The sequence below is a fragment of the Danio aesculapii genome, chromosome 2 (genome assembly GCF_903798145.1).
Source record: "Danio aesculapii chromosome 2, fDanAes4.1, whole genome shotgun sequence".
In the NCBI taxonomy this organism is placed as follows: domain Eukaryota; kingdom Metazoa; phylum Chordata; class Actinopteri; order Cypriniformes; family Danionidae; genus Danio; species Danio aesculapii.
The window spans coordinates 7,611,244-7,627,045 of NC_079436.1; the positions used below are offsets into that span (position 1 = coordinate 7,611,244).

Sequence of the window (15,802 nt, forward strand, 5' to 3'; positions counted from 1 at the left end):
CCTATGTAACCCGGTGAGCGATAAAACACTGCAGTCCTCTGCAGCACTCCCTCGTGTTGTCTGTAATAGTGTTGTCCTGGTACTGAAGTTTTAAAAACGTCCTGCTAACATTCAAGCGTTCATAAACAGCGCTGATTTACCATAGTATACACCAGTGCTCATCAGTTTACCGCTCTTCACCCAGTGCAAACACAGATACACGGACACTGGAGCGCGAAGTAGCCTTGAAGATCAGTCGAGTCATCAAGCAAATCGCACGTCTGTGTTTGTACTCGGTAAACAGCGGAGGGTGAACTGATGACCTTCTCGGCCAATCACAGTCATTTCTGTTGAGCACGTGAACACAATGACAAATCAGCGCTGTTTTAAGAAAGCCATCAACAGTGCCTTTAATGTTAACGGGAAATGGACAGTTTTTCTTTTAATTCAGTATCGTGACAGGTCTTATATAGTAAAAGAATCAGTTCATTAACTTGAGTTTGATAAATGGCAACTAAAACGTGTGTTTGGGAAAGAAAACGTTAGCTAACTAGTGCCATTTCCCTTAACTTAGCTGAAAATGAGCTCTGATTTCCCTTTTTATTTTCACTATTCATTCAAAAATGGACCATCGGGTCACTCAGAAGGCAGTAAAATTATAAATTTGAGTCACTTTCTCTTCGCTGATAAGATACACAGCAAGGTACACAACATTCCTATGTAACTCTCAACGATACTTCCGGGTTTCTTCCTTGATTTTGCTTTTAAAAATGGCGGCAGCATGAAATCAGTCTATTAAAACATCCCCAACAGCACACAAGGGTTAAGATCTGAAGACTTCCCTTTCCTATAAGTAGGCTTACATGGTTTGGCCTATAAAAAACATTCCACACAGTATCAGATGCCAAAAGAAGAAAACATCAACATCCTCACCATAAAGGCTTGTACTGAAATCCACCGGGTTGCTATACCGTCCGTACCCAGCTACCGTTCGAGCTCGAACCTGCACAGAGTACACCGTGCCAGCCTTCAAACCCTCCACTTTGGCAGAAGTGTGCTGAGCTGTGACCGTATGAGAGAAGGACTCTCCCTGAGGAAAACAAACACACACACACACACATATAGTTCCTTTAACAGCCAAAACAAGACTCTCAAGGCATTCAGTGCTTAAAGCTAACAAGTTTCCACTGCAATTAGCGGATCAAAAGTATCCGAAAAGACAAAAGCGACACCCAAACACCCAAGTAAATCCTACAGGCGAATTAAGCGCCACTCTTTTTAGCATTAGCCATTGGGGTTTGACCGGTAGCCATCTGTTGTTCCATTGTTCTCCACTTTAAGTCGAGCCAGGGTTACTTTGAGCTCACGCCAGTTAAACCCATGCTGGGCGCCTGGTGTAATGTCATCTGGCTCGGGTTCAAGAGTTCTTCAGTCAGGGGGTGATTTAGATGCACAGCAGTTCCTCACCCTCTCCTGGTACTTGATCTCATAATCCAGGATCACGCCATTGGGCCGCTCTGGGGGCAGCCAGGAGAGGCTGAGAGTGCCAGCTGTGGCCCGCATTAAGTGGACGGTGGGGACTGCGGACGGAGCTGGAGGTGTTTGAGAGATGGAGAGAAAAGAGAAAAAAGGACAATGTCTATATTAGAATAAGAGCAGATTACGGCAGTGACTCTTCAGTGGTGGGTTGTGATCCATAAATGGGTCTCTAGTTTGTTCTTATTGCGCAGGCAGCTGGGAAATAAAATCCTAAATCGCATGATAGAAACTAAAAGACTGAAATTGGAATTGAAGGGAAATACCCAGCGCTGCCGTCTTTTAGTCTAATTAAAATACAAGTTTGCAAAAGATGAAGAGATTATTCTGAGTAACGTGTTTAATAAATGAAGTTGTTGTACATAAGATTGGATTATTTTTATCACACTGCTATTTGATTTTTTTTAATGATTTTGAGTTCACATGTACAGTAATTAGTCATTTAAAAACACCAGGGTGATACAAGTACATCACTAGTTCATAAAAGGATAAATTCCTTTCTTGAAAACAAATTATTTTTGTTTGTTTTTTAATTTAGTGGTTAATTTTTCAGTATTTTAATACTTTACTGAAGTAGCGGGAAAACACTTTTTAAAGGGCACCTATTTTACGCCTTTTTCAAGATTTAATATAAATCTTTCGAGTCTCCAGAATGTGTCTGTAAAGTTTCAGCACAAAACACCCATTAGATTATTTATTATACCTTTTTAAATCTGGAAAATTCGCACTGTGATAACATTGTAGCTGTTTTTGTTGCCTGTGGCTTTAATGCAAATGAGCTGGTTCTCCCTGCCCACCATTCCCACGTACGCGTCAGAGCCGTAGCCTTCACATAGATAAACAGCACAGTGACAGACAAGAATGAAGCAGATCTCCCTTATTACAGTAAGAACTTTCCCAACGGTTATTTGTTGTGGAGTTAATTCAAGCCTTTCTGCAATGATGAGTCACACACAATGTTTTTATAAAATTCGCTTACGTGCGCATACACACAAACACGTTTAGCTTTGCAATGTTTTTGCACGGCGAATGTGATAGGATACATGTTAATATTCACTGTTGTATGAATATCTGTTATGTGAATGTACAAAATAAACCTGATTTAATGTCCACAAACCGGATTGAAGCGTCTACTTTTATAATTGTCCTGACACTATGCGGCTGTGGTGATGAATTACGAAGCGATTTTACTGTCTTTATTACAAACATGCTTTAAAAATGTTTTAAACTTGCAAAACTCATTCTTGATCACATGTAATGATTATTGATGATCACAGAGCGCTGAACAGATCTTTTAATCCTAGTTACTTTGCGCAAGTCCTGTCTTATGGATATGATTATACATGCTATTACGGAGACATGTTAATACGCGGCTGTCAATCTAATGGATGGGCGGGGAAACCGCACTCCTATGTCACGTTGCGGTCGGCCTCATAATGGGAGGGATTTGGATCCTATTTTCACATCGGGAAATTAAAAAATAAAACGTATTGTGTTTCTATCACTCCAGTGTGACTGTGGACACAATATACCTGTACACAGTTCTGTCCAAACAGCTTACAAAAGTTGATTTTCATTATAGGTGCCCTTTAAAAATGGGAAAAACATGATAATTTTAATAGTTTTTAATTATTTGACCTCATGATTATGTCAATAATGAGGGTTTCTGCAGCTTTCACAAAGTCAAATTTAAGACTTTTTAAGTCCTTTTTAAGACCATCAAGAATTAAATTTCAGACTTATATCTAGGGCTAAACGCTAAGGATTTTTTAATGGCTCAGCAGAAAAGATTTTTTACTCGCCCCATCAAAAAAATAAATCAAAATCTAAGTACTTATTTCTTAACCACATAATTTAAATAATGAATCAAAACAGGCAGACCCTAGTTGTTTACATTCTAATTTATTTTAATATAACTAAAAAAAAAACTTTAAAAACTTGTTTGCACAACAGATTGTTAAAATATAAGTTATAAAAAATTAAGACCCATTTAAAATAATTCAGGCTTTTTAAGGCCTACAATTTTGTTTTTGAAATTTAAGACATTTTAAGACCCTGCAGATACCCTGAATAATGTAGAATCTGATGATCTGTATCTGATCATTTTCATGAAAATATAGGATCAATTCTAATTTGGTGTAAATGTAATGATAATTACAGATTTTTATTTAAAATGTATTTTAATATTTCAAAAACAAATGTGTGATTTTACCAAACAAATATCTTGTAAAATGTCTTGAACAATTAAATAATAGTATTTAGAATTTTTTTATTTAATCATTTTGATGTAGTATTCAGTTTTTTTTTCAACAACTCACCATTATAAAAATGTCATTAAAAATATATTGAAAAAAAAACAACAACAACAACATTGTCAACACTTTACAAACATTTTAAAGAACCTGGCGTGTGTTTTATACTAGATTTTACTTTATTATTATTGATCACTGAAGATTTTATTAAATCCATAACCCACTTAACTCTTTCTTTTACTTTGATTTTACCACATTGGAGGGTAATAAGAAATGTATCTAGTGGTTTACACTGTTAAAAATATCCGTAAATAAGCACTTTCCCGTATTTTGTGATTCAAATTTAATTTTTTCCTATTTATTTATGCTTTTGAATTGCATTATGGGACGATACTATTTCTTCCAACAACTTTTAACCTTCAAAAGTTCAAAAAAAGTGACTTTTATTAAAATTTTAAATAACTTTAAGTGTTGTATATTATGGTACAAAAGCTTGTAATAAACTTCCAGTACATTTTGTGTTATTTTACAGACTTTTTCTCTTTATATTTATTATACATTATTTCAAAATAACTAAAATGTCAATAAAAGTCACTTTGTTAAACTGTAGTGTTGAAATTTCAACATTAAAAGTCAGCCAAGCAGAGATTGACATCCCATAATGCAATTCACAGCCGTAAATAAATAGGAAACACTTGTGAAAACACTTGTGAATTACACTACATGGAAATGTTTTGTTAAAGTGTAGCTCATTAGATGATTGAAAATGCGTCTCTCACCTGCTTGATTGGTGGTGATATTAACAGTGGTGTACTGTGGGCTGGACGGGCTCTTGGGGGACACGCCATTAACCGCCTGGATCTCAAAGCTGTAATGCGTGTGCGCCTGCAGATTCCTCACCGCCGCCTGCCTCTCTGCCAGACCCAGGCGACGCGGCGAGACCTCCACATTATCATCGCAGCGCGCACAAGAGCCGCCGTCGTGAAGACACTTTTTACACACCACGTTATACACCACGTCCCCTCGACCGCCCGAATCCCGAGGCTCGGACCACTCGAGGGACACTGAAGTCTCGTTGACGCTGGAGATCACGTTTAATGGAGCTGAGGGAACAGCTGAGGAGAAAATGGATTTTTAGGCAGTGGGGAAAAATGGTGAGCTAAATGAAATGGCTGTGTTCCAGTTCAAAACATCATTTCAGTCATTTCTTTTGAGGTATAACTCAGGTAGAAGTTACTCTTTAAAGTAATTAAAAGAGTTTCAGATTTACACTTTTTAACTGTTTGAAAGTATAATTGAATAAACCCCATATAAACTAACTAACCAACTAACTAACTAACTAACTAACTAACTAACTAACTAACTAACGAACTAACTAACTAACTAACTAACTAACTAACTAACTAACTAACTAACTAACTAACTAACTAACTAACTAACTAACTAACGAACGAACTAACTAACTAACTAACTAACTAACTAACTAACTAACTAACTAACTAACTAACTAACTAACTAACTAACTAACTAACTAACTAACTAACTAACTAACTAACTAACTAACTAACTAACCAACTAACTAACTAACTAACAAAATAAATAGGAAGCTGCTTCCGCCACTGAATTAAAAATAAAAAAAGGTTACTGTGACTTTTTACCTCAGAATTCTGACCTGTTTTCTCATAATTGCGAGTTTATATTACCAACCCAGGCTCATTCTGAAAACGTACCTCTACAGAGAGACCGTTTCTGGAGACCCGGCGGCATGTTTTTCTGCAGTTTTTGTTTTCACGAATCCACGAGAGGCTGCTGTGTACGCTTTTTGAGATCTCAAATTTCTTTCGCGAGTGCCATGCGCGCCTGCTGTTCCCGCGTAAGCCCACCAGAGGCCGCTGTTGACTGACTTTTTGACTGACTGAGTGAACGATCGACTGACCCACCCTCCCCCTTCTCTAAACCCAACCAATTTTATTGATTGACCCGCCCACCCACTTCCCTGAACCCAACCAACACGTTTCAAAAACAATCCAGAAAAAGAAAAGCCCTTGTCTGATTTTTACCACGGTTTCAGATTTGACCACATTCTCACCCTGCTATTTACTTGTTTAACCAAAATAGTTTTTTTATGGCATCAAGATGAAAGCCAAACTGATTTCATTAAGGAGGACATTTTCCTGGATTAAAATCTATGTTGATCCTGGAACAACATTCCAATCAACCAATCAAAATTAAGGGATATGTTTACCGTTTATGTTAGGCTTACAGAAAGGTTTATGCACTTCCACATAACTGTCATCCAACCATTATTCAGGGTGCAAATTACAGGGAGGTTTGGGGTGGGTCAGACCCCCCTAACTAATATTTGATCCCCCCTGAAGGACATCAAAACAAGATGTATGAGGTTTTCTGCCCTTTAATAGTTGAGAAATAGTTTGCTCTGATCTGTATCTTAAATAATATTAATAAATAAAATAATAGATAACTTAAATATACATTTGACCACCCCTGTAATGGTCTGTACCATTGTGAATGCATGTTTGCACCAAAAACTGACAAATCTAGAGTACCAACAGACAGTGTAAGTGCATTTGTACTGTGGGTTTCTGTAAAACTAGATGCATATTTTGTATTTTTTATACACTTGCTTGCACATGGAACTTTCATCATCATCCATTAATAGGTTAAAATCACAAATGTCTATGAGAACCACTTAATATCCCTCAAAACACTAAAAACATAATAACAAGTTTGATTAATAAATTAAAAAGTAATTAAATCTATAAATTTGGTTGACTAAGACCTATTACCAAACATAATTGAAAAACTTGACCCCACTGATCGTCAATGTGTAATTAGCACCCTGCTATTATTCCCCTCTGATGTTAGGTATAACTTACAGTTATGGTTGGGTTTAGCAGTAGGGAATAGGTATGGATTACATTTTCTAACAAAAATGATGTTCCAGGATCAACATAGATGTTAATCCAGGATCGCATTGTGCTTGGCAAAATCATGATGTGCTCAAGGTAAAATAAATTTTTATACATTTTTGTACATTTGCCCTGAAGCAAATCATTCACTTAATATATTCCACTTTGCATGTTTAGTCAGGAATAAAAAGTTCCTTCGTTTTGTAGGTTGTAGACAGTAATACAACACTAATTTCCAAACGAGGAGGTATTAAAGTCAGAGTCAGTGGTTAAATTATCTAATTATTCCTACGTATTTGTTCCAAAAAAGGCCTAACTGGGATTTCTAATGCATCCCATAGTTAAGTCGTCAGGGTCAGAAATAACCAATGAATCTTGCTCAGCGAATCGAGGGGATGTAAGCTAATTAAATCCAGAGACTGGATTTTCATCGCACAACCGCCTAAGGAACTGCTCGGGTTGTAATTACTGTAAAGAAAAGCAATCCCCCTTTTTTGAATACCTTTTAAAATACTCAAATAACATGATTAGTTATGAGTTTCTTGAAAAAATGCCAAATGAGAGGCTTTTGCAACACATTGCATCAATGTGTAAACTCGTGTGATTTTCCAATTAAATCCACGTGTCAAGATTGAGCAGCGCTGAAGCTAACCAGTCTTAATTGCACGCTTTATGAAGCGGTTGGTTTTACGTTGCGATCGTGACCTTTTTAGCAACACGCTTTTCCGTATCAGTAGTTGCCACGTCAATCAGGTTGAATGCACAGAACAGACCTTTTCAACTTATAATTCAATTAAAAAAGTGCCACTGATGATCATCACTTACTAGTGCAGGCCGTGTCAGGGAGGTCGCTGTCAGCGCGGTAGTAGCCACTTTGACAAGGGCACACGCTGGATGCCCTAGAGCTGGCCCGGCTGTTGGAAGGGCACGGCATACAAGAACCCTCACCCTGTTTGGATTTAAAGGTCCCTGGAGTGCACGCTAAAGACCAACAAAGGGGGAAAAAATTAGTGTTACACTTACAGTAGGGCAATTATTTTCAAATTAAATGATAACACTTTATAATACAAGACATATAGTTAATGTATTTACTGACACGAACAAACACTACATCTATACAGTATTTATTTATGTTTATGCATGAAAATAAAGTTATAAAGAAGCCCTGCCTACTAGTACAGGAGCCAATCATCGATTGCTATAGACTGACGTTTCTCTGGGGGAAAAGCTCGGACCAGATGTGTGCTTTTACGACAGTTTGGAGGTCAACAAACGCACTGGAATCTCAGCGAATACTTGCTTCACAGACATAAGAAATATATCCACATGAAGCGTGAAATCTTTACCTTTAAATGAACACTACACTTGAAAACAAGCGTTTTTTGGTTTTGTATGAAACAAACGCGAGGTTCAATCCGTCCTGTCAAACGCACATCACATGACAGCAGCAACTACTCAAACACACACAAATGTGTAAACAAAGAGTTGCTGTCATTACTGGAGGAGATTCGCCATCAAGACCATGATGTGGATTACTTCTGAAGACCAGCGCGATCAGACGAAGCATTATTCAGAGGATGATAATGTGTAGAACGGCCATACATAAGGTTGGTGTCGTGATCTCGTTCCTTCGGAGTGCACATGCTCATTAGCTACAGTAACCTTACAAAATGTCTACTTTCTTTGATTTGGATGTTTAGAAACTAAACTTATAGGATGATTGCTGTTCAATTTATTTGGTCATTGCAATATGTAATGTAATCGTTAACTTGGTTTAGGAGAATTTGATGTTTCCCCATTCAGACATATTGTGCGAGAGGTGTTTTTTTTCTTTTCTTTTTGGGGGGAGGGATGGCTTAGTTTTTTTATGTTCAATACACTTATATTTGTAAAAACTAATAAGGTAACTTAATTTTTTTATGCTGTCCAAATGCAAATTGATTGTGTGGAGCCCAGCGTTTTTTAACTAAAGAGATGAGAATGAACATAGTAAAGGCTCCATCTGAAATCCGTCAGATTGAATAAACAACCTATGCATGTAGCACACAAATGCTTGGCAAAAAAAAAAAATAATAATAAATGTACTTAATTTATTGGACTTCTCTGCTATATGTATATTGCATTTACTATTACTGCAATAATATTTTCTTTTGCTATATTGTGCAGCCTTACTTTAAGGCTAATTGAGTTTTTACTTTAAGTTAATTGAGTTTTAGTCAATATTATGATTTAAAATGGCTGAATCAACCTGCACACTGATAATTAGATCATTGTTAAATGGTTAGGAAACTTAAAAGTTTGATCACACTCCTAGCATTACTTTTCAACTATTTTGAAGTAAAAGAAAGAATTTTAGGTTCGAATCAAATTATTTTATTCATTGTTCACTTATTTGAAAAGTAAGCATTTTGAAGAATGTTTGACATTTTGACTTCCAAAGTATTTGTTTATCCTACTATGGATGTCAACAGTTACTAGTTTCGAACATTTTTCAAAATAACTTCTTTTGAACTCAATCACATGTGCAGTTAAAAAATATTGACAGCAGTGATGCATGATATATTGGATGCCACATCATTATGGATAATGATAAATAATAAATTACCAAAAAATAAAATTACTTATTAGCTTATAGATTATTGCTTATTTCTGCCGGTTGATTCCATTTAGTAAATGATTTTGGGGAAAGAAAGATCTTGATGTTTATTTATCAACATATATAGGTTATCAACTTCCAAATATTCCAAAAGTTCTTCTATGATAATGTTTGTTTTACGGCTACGGCAACAATATTGTTAAACACACCCCTCTTATTGTTAGTTTCCTACAGTATGAGGTAATGATGTACAAAAAGAAAGCCACACCCCCTACTCAATAAAAAATCCATTTCAGTTGAAAGTACATTAACATACTGAGAGAAAAGATTGAGCAACTTTCAGTTCACGCAGACTTTAACATTCCTTACACTGAAAGAAATCACTAAAACAACATTTCGCCACGTCGCGGTGGCGCAGTGGGTAGCACGATCGTTTCACAGCAAGAAGGTCGCTGGTTTGAGCCTCGGCTGGGTCAGATGGTATTTCTGTGTGGAGTTTGCATGTTCTCCCCGTGTTCGCGTGATTTTCCTCCGAGTGCTCCGGTTTCCCCCACAATTCTAAAGACATGCGCTATAGGTGAATTGGGTAGGCTAAATTGTCCGTAGTGTATGTGTGTGTATGGATGTTTTGCAGTGATGGGTTGCAACTGGAAGGGATAAGTTGGTGGTTCATTCTGCTGTGGCAACCCCAGATTAATAAAGGAACTAAGCTGAAAAGAAAATGAATGAATAAATGAATGAATAAACGAACATTTCGCCATACTATCGATTTTAGTTCACTGCCATGACAGTGTAATCCGTAAAAACCCTAAAGCAACCTTGCAGCTCAATTACAGAGTTAGAAGAAGAGTTTATGCATACAAGTCAGTAAACATTTATGATTTTAAAACCTAAATAAACACAAAAAAAAAGGCTGGGTTCCACACAATCAATTTGTTTTGGGACAACATGAAGGGATTCATTTAACTTTTTAGATTTTACAGATTTAAGTGGATTGAACGTAAAACAATTTTCCCTCCAATAAACTCAAGAATTGTGTTGTTTCAGCTCATTTTTATTAAGCAGTTTGAACAAAGAGCAAACATCACTTTTTGAGTGTGTGTAAACTCATTGTAATGATAAAAGTGTGCCTAAAACAATAAAACCACCACATATATTTAACCAAATAAAGAGCTTTGAAGCTCAAATAATTTTTGGTTGCAACAAAAAAATGTGTTTCAATAAGAGTTATATTTAGGCATTTAAATTCTCCAAACTACAAAAATTTACCCCAATCAATTCCAATATGTTATTTTCAGCACTAGAGGGTGCATATTCAGAACAAACAAAAGCGTACTTTGATTATGCTTTAAAATCATGGGATTTTTTTCATTACAATCTTTTCATTACATTCTAAAGGCACTCAGAAATCAAGTTCAAGTATTGAACTATAGTATTCAACACTTATTATCACGGTAATATGAAGCAGAGTACAGATAAAGGCAATTCTGAAGCAATTGCTAATGAGAGATGAGTAAAAAAGGGCATGAAAGCAGCAGAGCTTTTATTATGCCACAATTTACCACTTCCTGTTCATCTGCTCGTCACAATGTGGAGAATTAAAAGCACTGTTTTTGAAACCATATACATTTTCGGGTTCAGTTATAATGCTGCTCTTTCTGTCTAATAAAAGAAAAAAACATATTAAAAAATCTTTTAATATTTCGGTGTTTTTCACAATTTCCCAAACCGGAAATCGAGGATGTGTGCTGTCACTAGTTAAAATTGCTTATTTCTCGGGATTTGAACATTCTTCGGAACATTTGGCATAACATAAGTCCATAAGTCAGCAAAATATAATTATATAAAATATAATTATATATAATAATAACAGCAAAATATTTGAGGTATTTTAATGAGCAAAAAATCTTATTTTAATGTTTAACACTAGAACTACCGAGGCAGTCATTTTGACCGTCCGCTGCGTATTATTTATTAAAATTACATAACACAAAAGGGTTATGATTATTTCTACCTAGAACTACCAAAATGGCCGCATGCATTTCAGTTGTCTGCTACTTTTCCCTGTGACTTTAAATCTGTGTGCTTCTGTTGCCTAGCAAATTTCTGCAATCAAGAACATAAGTTTAAATTGTCAAAAATTTTACTTTACTTCATATGTCTTTCAAAACATATTCTGTGCTGCAAAAAAGCCTTCTCTGCTTGAGAAAGTGAAACTAAATGTGAGTTGTGGACATTCGCATGTGGTCTAACATAGCCTAACTATACATTTATAGGCAGTCCCTATAGAAAAAAACAGCTTAAACCAGCCTAGGCTGGTTAGCTGGTTTTAGCTGGTTGACCAGCCTGGTTTTAGAGGGGTTTTGTCCATTTCCAGGCTGGTTTCCAGTTATTTCCAGCTTGGTCTTAGCTGGTCAGGCTGGAAGATGACCAGCTAAAACCAGCTTGACCAGCCTAACCAGGCTGGGAGCCCAGCCAAAACCAGCTGTGTCCAGCTTAAACCAGGCCAAAACCCTTCTAAAACCAGGCTGGTCAACCAGCTAAAACCAGCCAACCAGCTTAGGCTGGTTTAAGCAGTTTTTTTCAGCAGGGGTATTATCAAAAAGATTGTATTTTAGGGTGATGGCTTCATTAAATATAATGACAGTTTAATATTAATATCTCAATAGATGTGTTGAATGTAAATAAGACAAGACAATATGACATCTTATATGAGAACGCACTATGGCTGTTCCAGTAGTCATAGAATTGTGGCAGTTGTGGTGTTACGTAATGAAGGGAAGAGTCGAGAATAGTTCTAGCTCATATTAAGGCTCAATAGTTATCATTAGAGTTAAACTTTTGAATGAATAAAATGTATAAATCAGACAAAGTTGGTTTTAAACCATCCCGTTGAGGCCAGACTGTGCTATAATGACGCACTCCAGTCAGTCAGTCTCTTTTGGAAGAAAATGGCTGATGTAACAGTCTGGCTGAGGAATCTGCTGCTTTCACAAAGCTCTGCTTTTCCTGTAAACAACAACCCACCACACCCGTTCCCCCTCACAAAACACTGCAGCTAATGGGGGCCGCGCAGAGATATGTGTCCTGCTTGTGACACCGCAGGTGAATTATAGCAAAAACAGTAGAAAAAAAGATGGTCTTCAGTATTCCTCCCATGACACATATCACTTCACGGCTAGCGTAATAAGACAGTGGAAAATCCAAGCAAGTGGCCTCTGCTCTCAATCTTAACACGCGTGGCATTACGTATTCAGTGCGAGAATAAAATGAAAAGAGCTCTGACAGAAAAAGAGAGAGACAGAGAAAGAACATGCCCAACCTGACAGATAAATGTTAACTGGGCTTGGCTGTTTCCCTTCAGAGTGTGTGTGTGCGGATTAAAGCTAGAAGGTGATAAAGGAAATTAGACGCACTCTCCATTGGCCACAGTGCATCTCACGGCTGTATAGCGCGCAGCCTGGGAGAGTCGTTTATCAGTCCTTTAAGGCAAGCTCTTAACCTTGAACAACCAGATGGAAACAAATGAGCCGCCACATACTGGCAATCTCAAAGGAAGTTCCCCTCTTGTCCACCAGTTCCTACAGTCCAGGAGGCCCCGTCCAATTCACATTTTATTACTCAGGGCCCACCTCATCATTCGTTCACACTCCTCCTCTCTCTCTATAGTCTATCTTTTAATTTTACCCATTACTCTCCCGGACTCTCATTTGAGAATTGGTCTGGCCTTCTGCAGAAGCATCCGTCTCTGGTCTATCGCTCTGTTAGGACCCTATCAGATGTGTCAGTGGAAGCTGTGGGCTGCCGCTGTTGGCAGCTTTGTTCTCTGACACCACTGCAGTCCTCCACCCATTACCGAGACTCTCTCTCTCTTTCGCTCTCTCTCTTTCCTCTTGTGCTGAGCCCAGATAAGGTCTGCGGGGAGACTGTGGATCAGTACAAGCACATTGTTTCTCTCTGTTCCGGACTCCAGATTTTTGGACTGGCAGGCCGTGCTAGCCTGTCGAGCTCTTAAAATTCTGGCCTTTTCAAATTCGACCTAAAAATCCTATTAGCAGTTCTGGCCCCTCAACCCTCGGAATTCAAAGCGAAAGCTAATTATATGAATGGTCTTATAACACTGCTTGCGTCAAACCCGTATGACTTTCTTTCTTGTCTGGAATACAAATGCTGCAGAATGTCCTGGCTAGTGTGCGCGTTTAATAAAATGAATTGCGGCGTGGAGGTCCAAAACCACAAAACAGCGGCATAGTTTCCTTACTAGCACTTTCAAATGGATGCTGATTTAGTGTTATTAAATGGGAAAAAAAATCGATGAAATTTTATTAAACTTGTTGTTTCATCTAAAGCAGGGATGTCAAACTCAGTTCCTGGAGGGCTGCAGCCCTGCACAGTTTAGTTCCAACCTTGCTCCAACACACTTACCTGTAGGTTTCAAACAAGCCTGAAGGACTCAATTAGTTTGATCATGTGTGTTTAATTAGTGTTGGAACTAAACTGTGAAGGGCTGCAGCCCTCCAGGAATTGAGTTTTACATCCCTGATCTAAAGGGATAGTTCACCTAAAAATAAACATCATTTACTCACCCGTTTACTTGTTCTAAAGCAGGTTTTCTGTTCTGTTGAGCACAAAGGAATGTTGGAATTCAAATACAATGGAAGTCAACGGTTACAGGTTTCCAACATTTTTCAAAATATCTTCTTTTGTGTTCAAGAGAACAGAAAAAAACAAATTGGTTGTGTTATCAAGAGTAAACCATGACAGAATTTTATTTTTGGGTGAAAGATCCTTTTAAGAAGGGATTTATAAAATGTTTATAAAATTAACTGTATTAACATACAGTATACACTCACCGGCCACTATATTAGGTACACCTGTCCAACTGCTCGTTAACGCAAATTTCTAATCAGCCTATCACATGGCAGCAACTGGTCAGGACATGGTCAAGTCAACATGGTCAACTGCTGCAGTTCAAACCGAGCATGGTTGTTGGTGCTAGACAGGCTGGTCTGAGTATTTCAGAAACTGCTGATCTAGTGGGATTTTCATACACAACCATCTCTAGGGTTTACAGAGAATGGTACGAAAAAAAGAAAATATTCAGTAAGCGGCACTTCTGTGGGCGCAAATGTCTTGTCGATGCCAAATGTCAGAGGAGAATGGCCAGAGTGGTTCGAGCTGAAAGAAAGTAACTCAAATAACCACTCGTTACAACCAAGGTATGCCGAAGAGCATCTCTGAACACACAACACATCAAACCTTGAGGCGGATGCAGCAGAAGACCATACCGGGTGCTACTCCTGTCAGCTAAAAACAGGAAACTGAGGCTATAATTCGCACAGGCTCACCAAAATCGGACTATAGAAGATTGGGAAAACGTTGCCTGCACACTTTGGGCCCAATAGTACCAATTGAGCATCATGTCAATGCCACAGCCTACCTGAGCGCTGTTGCTGACCATGTCCATCCCTTTATGACCACAGTGTACCCATCTTCTGTTGACTACCTCCGGCGGGATAACCCGACATGTCATAAAGAGCGAATTATCTCAGACTGGTTTCTTGAACATGACAATGAGTTCACTGTACTCAAATGGCCTCCACAGTCACCAGAGCTCAATCCAATAGAGCACCTTTGGGATTTGGTGCAATGGGAGATTCACATCATGGATGTGCAGCCGACAAATCTGCAGCAACTGCATGATGCTTTCATGTCAATATGGACCAAAATCTCTGAGGAATATTTCCAGTACCTTGATGAATCTATACAGTTCTGAAGGAAAAGGGGGGTCCAACCTGGTACTAGTAAGATGTACCTACTAAAGTGGTGAGTGTATACATTAATTAGAGGTGTAATAAACACTTTACTGAACCTACAACACAATATTATATCACATCATTTTAAGCCAAGCTACAGTATATATAAGACTTTAAAAACTGTAAAAATGTCATGTTGATTAAAAATATTCTCACTAAAACTCTAAAGTTCACTGTATTTCTCACAGACAAGCCACACACCACCCCCACACACAGAGAATTATTCATATATTCCAGTGGGGGCTCTCATAGACATGATGTTTCTACTATAAAGACTGTATATTCTATCCCCCATGCATTCGAACATTTTCAAAATACTTTAATTCTGTATGATTTACCAGCATGTTTACCCATCGGGAAGCTCAATTTAGGTCCCCATGGTGACACAATCCCAATTAGCTTGTGTGCAATCAGGTTTATGTCCACACCAGGATATGAAAACACACAAGCACGCACACATACAAGCACACACACAGACTTTCTCATTTCTCTCCTTCTCGTCTCTCCAAATACCAATGTTCTTCATGAAAGGCACAGACCATCTTAGACACTTTGAAAAGTAATGCTACTCAAAGGAAATGCAATATGGTAATTTAAACGATCTTTGTGCCTTTCACTTTGAGGCACAGATGCTCTCGAGATGATCAATGCAGTCAATCACAGTTCTAATCAAAAAGCGTGTCAGAATGACTT

At 37.8% G+C, this 15,802-nt stretch overlaps 2 protein-coding genes across 2 annotated transcripts in view; both read right to left on the reverse strand.

Moving 5' to 3' along the window:
* The window catches only part of dipk2aa (divergent protein kinase domain 2Aa), a 419,818-nt gene that overhangs the window by 105,530 nt on the left and 298,486 nt on the right, over positions 1-15,802 (reverse strand). The gene's annotated exons all lie outside the window — the stretch shown is intronic.
* LOC130240406 (ephrin type-B receptor 3) overlaps positions 1-15,802 on the reverse strand; it is a 98,348-nt gene that overhangs the window by 51,036 nt on the left and 31,510 nt on the right. Inside the window, exons 5-8 of the mRNA XM_056471895.1 lie at positions 7,523-7,678; positions 4,547-4,882; positions 1,447-1,571; positions 913-1,069 (exon numbers count right to left, since the gene is read on the reverse strand). Of these exons, the coding sequence (XP_056327870.1) occupies positions 913-1,069; positions 1,447-1,571; positions 4,547-4,882; positions 7,523-7,678 (774 nt within the window). The remainder of the gene's footprint in view (positions 1-912; positions 1,070-1,446; positions 1,572-4,546; positions 4,883-7,522; positions 7,679-15,802) is intronic.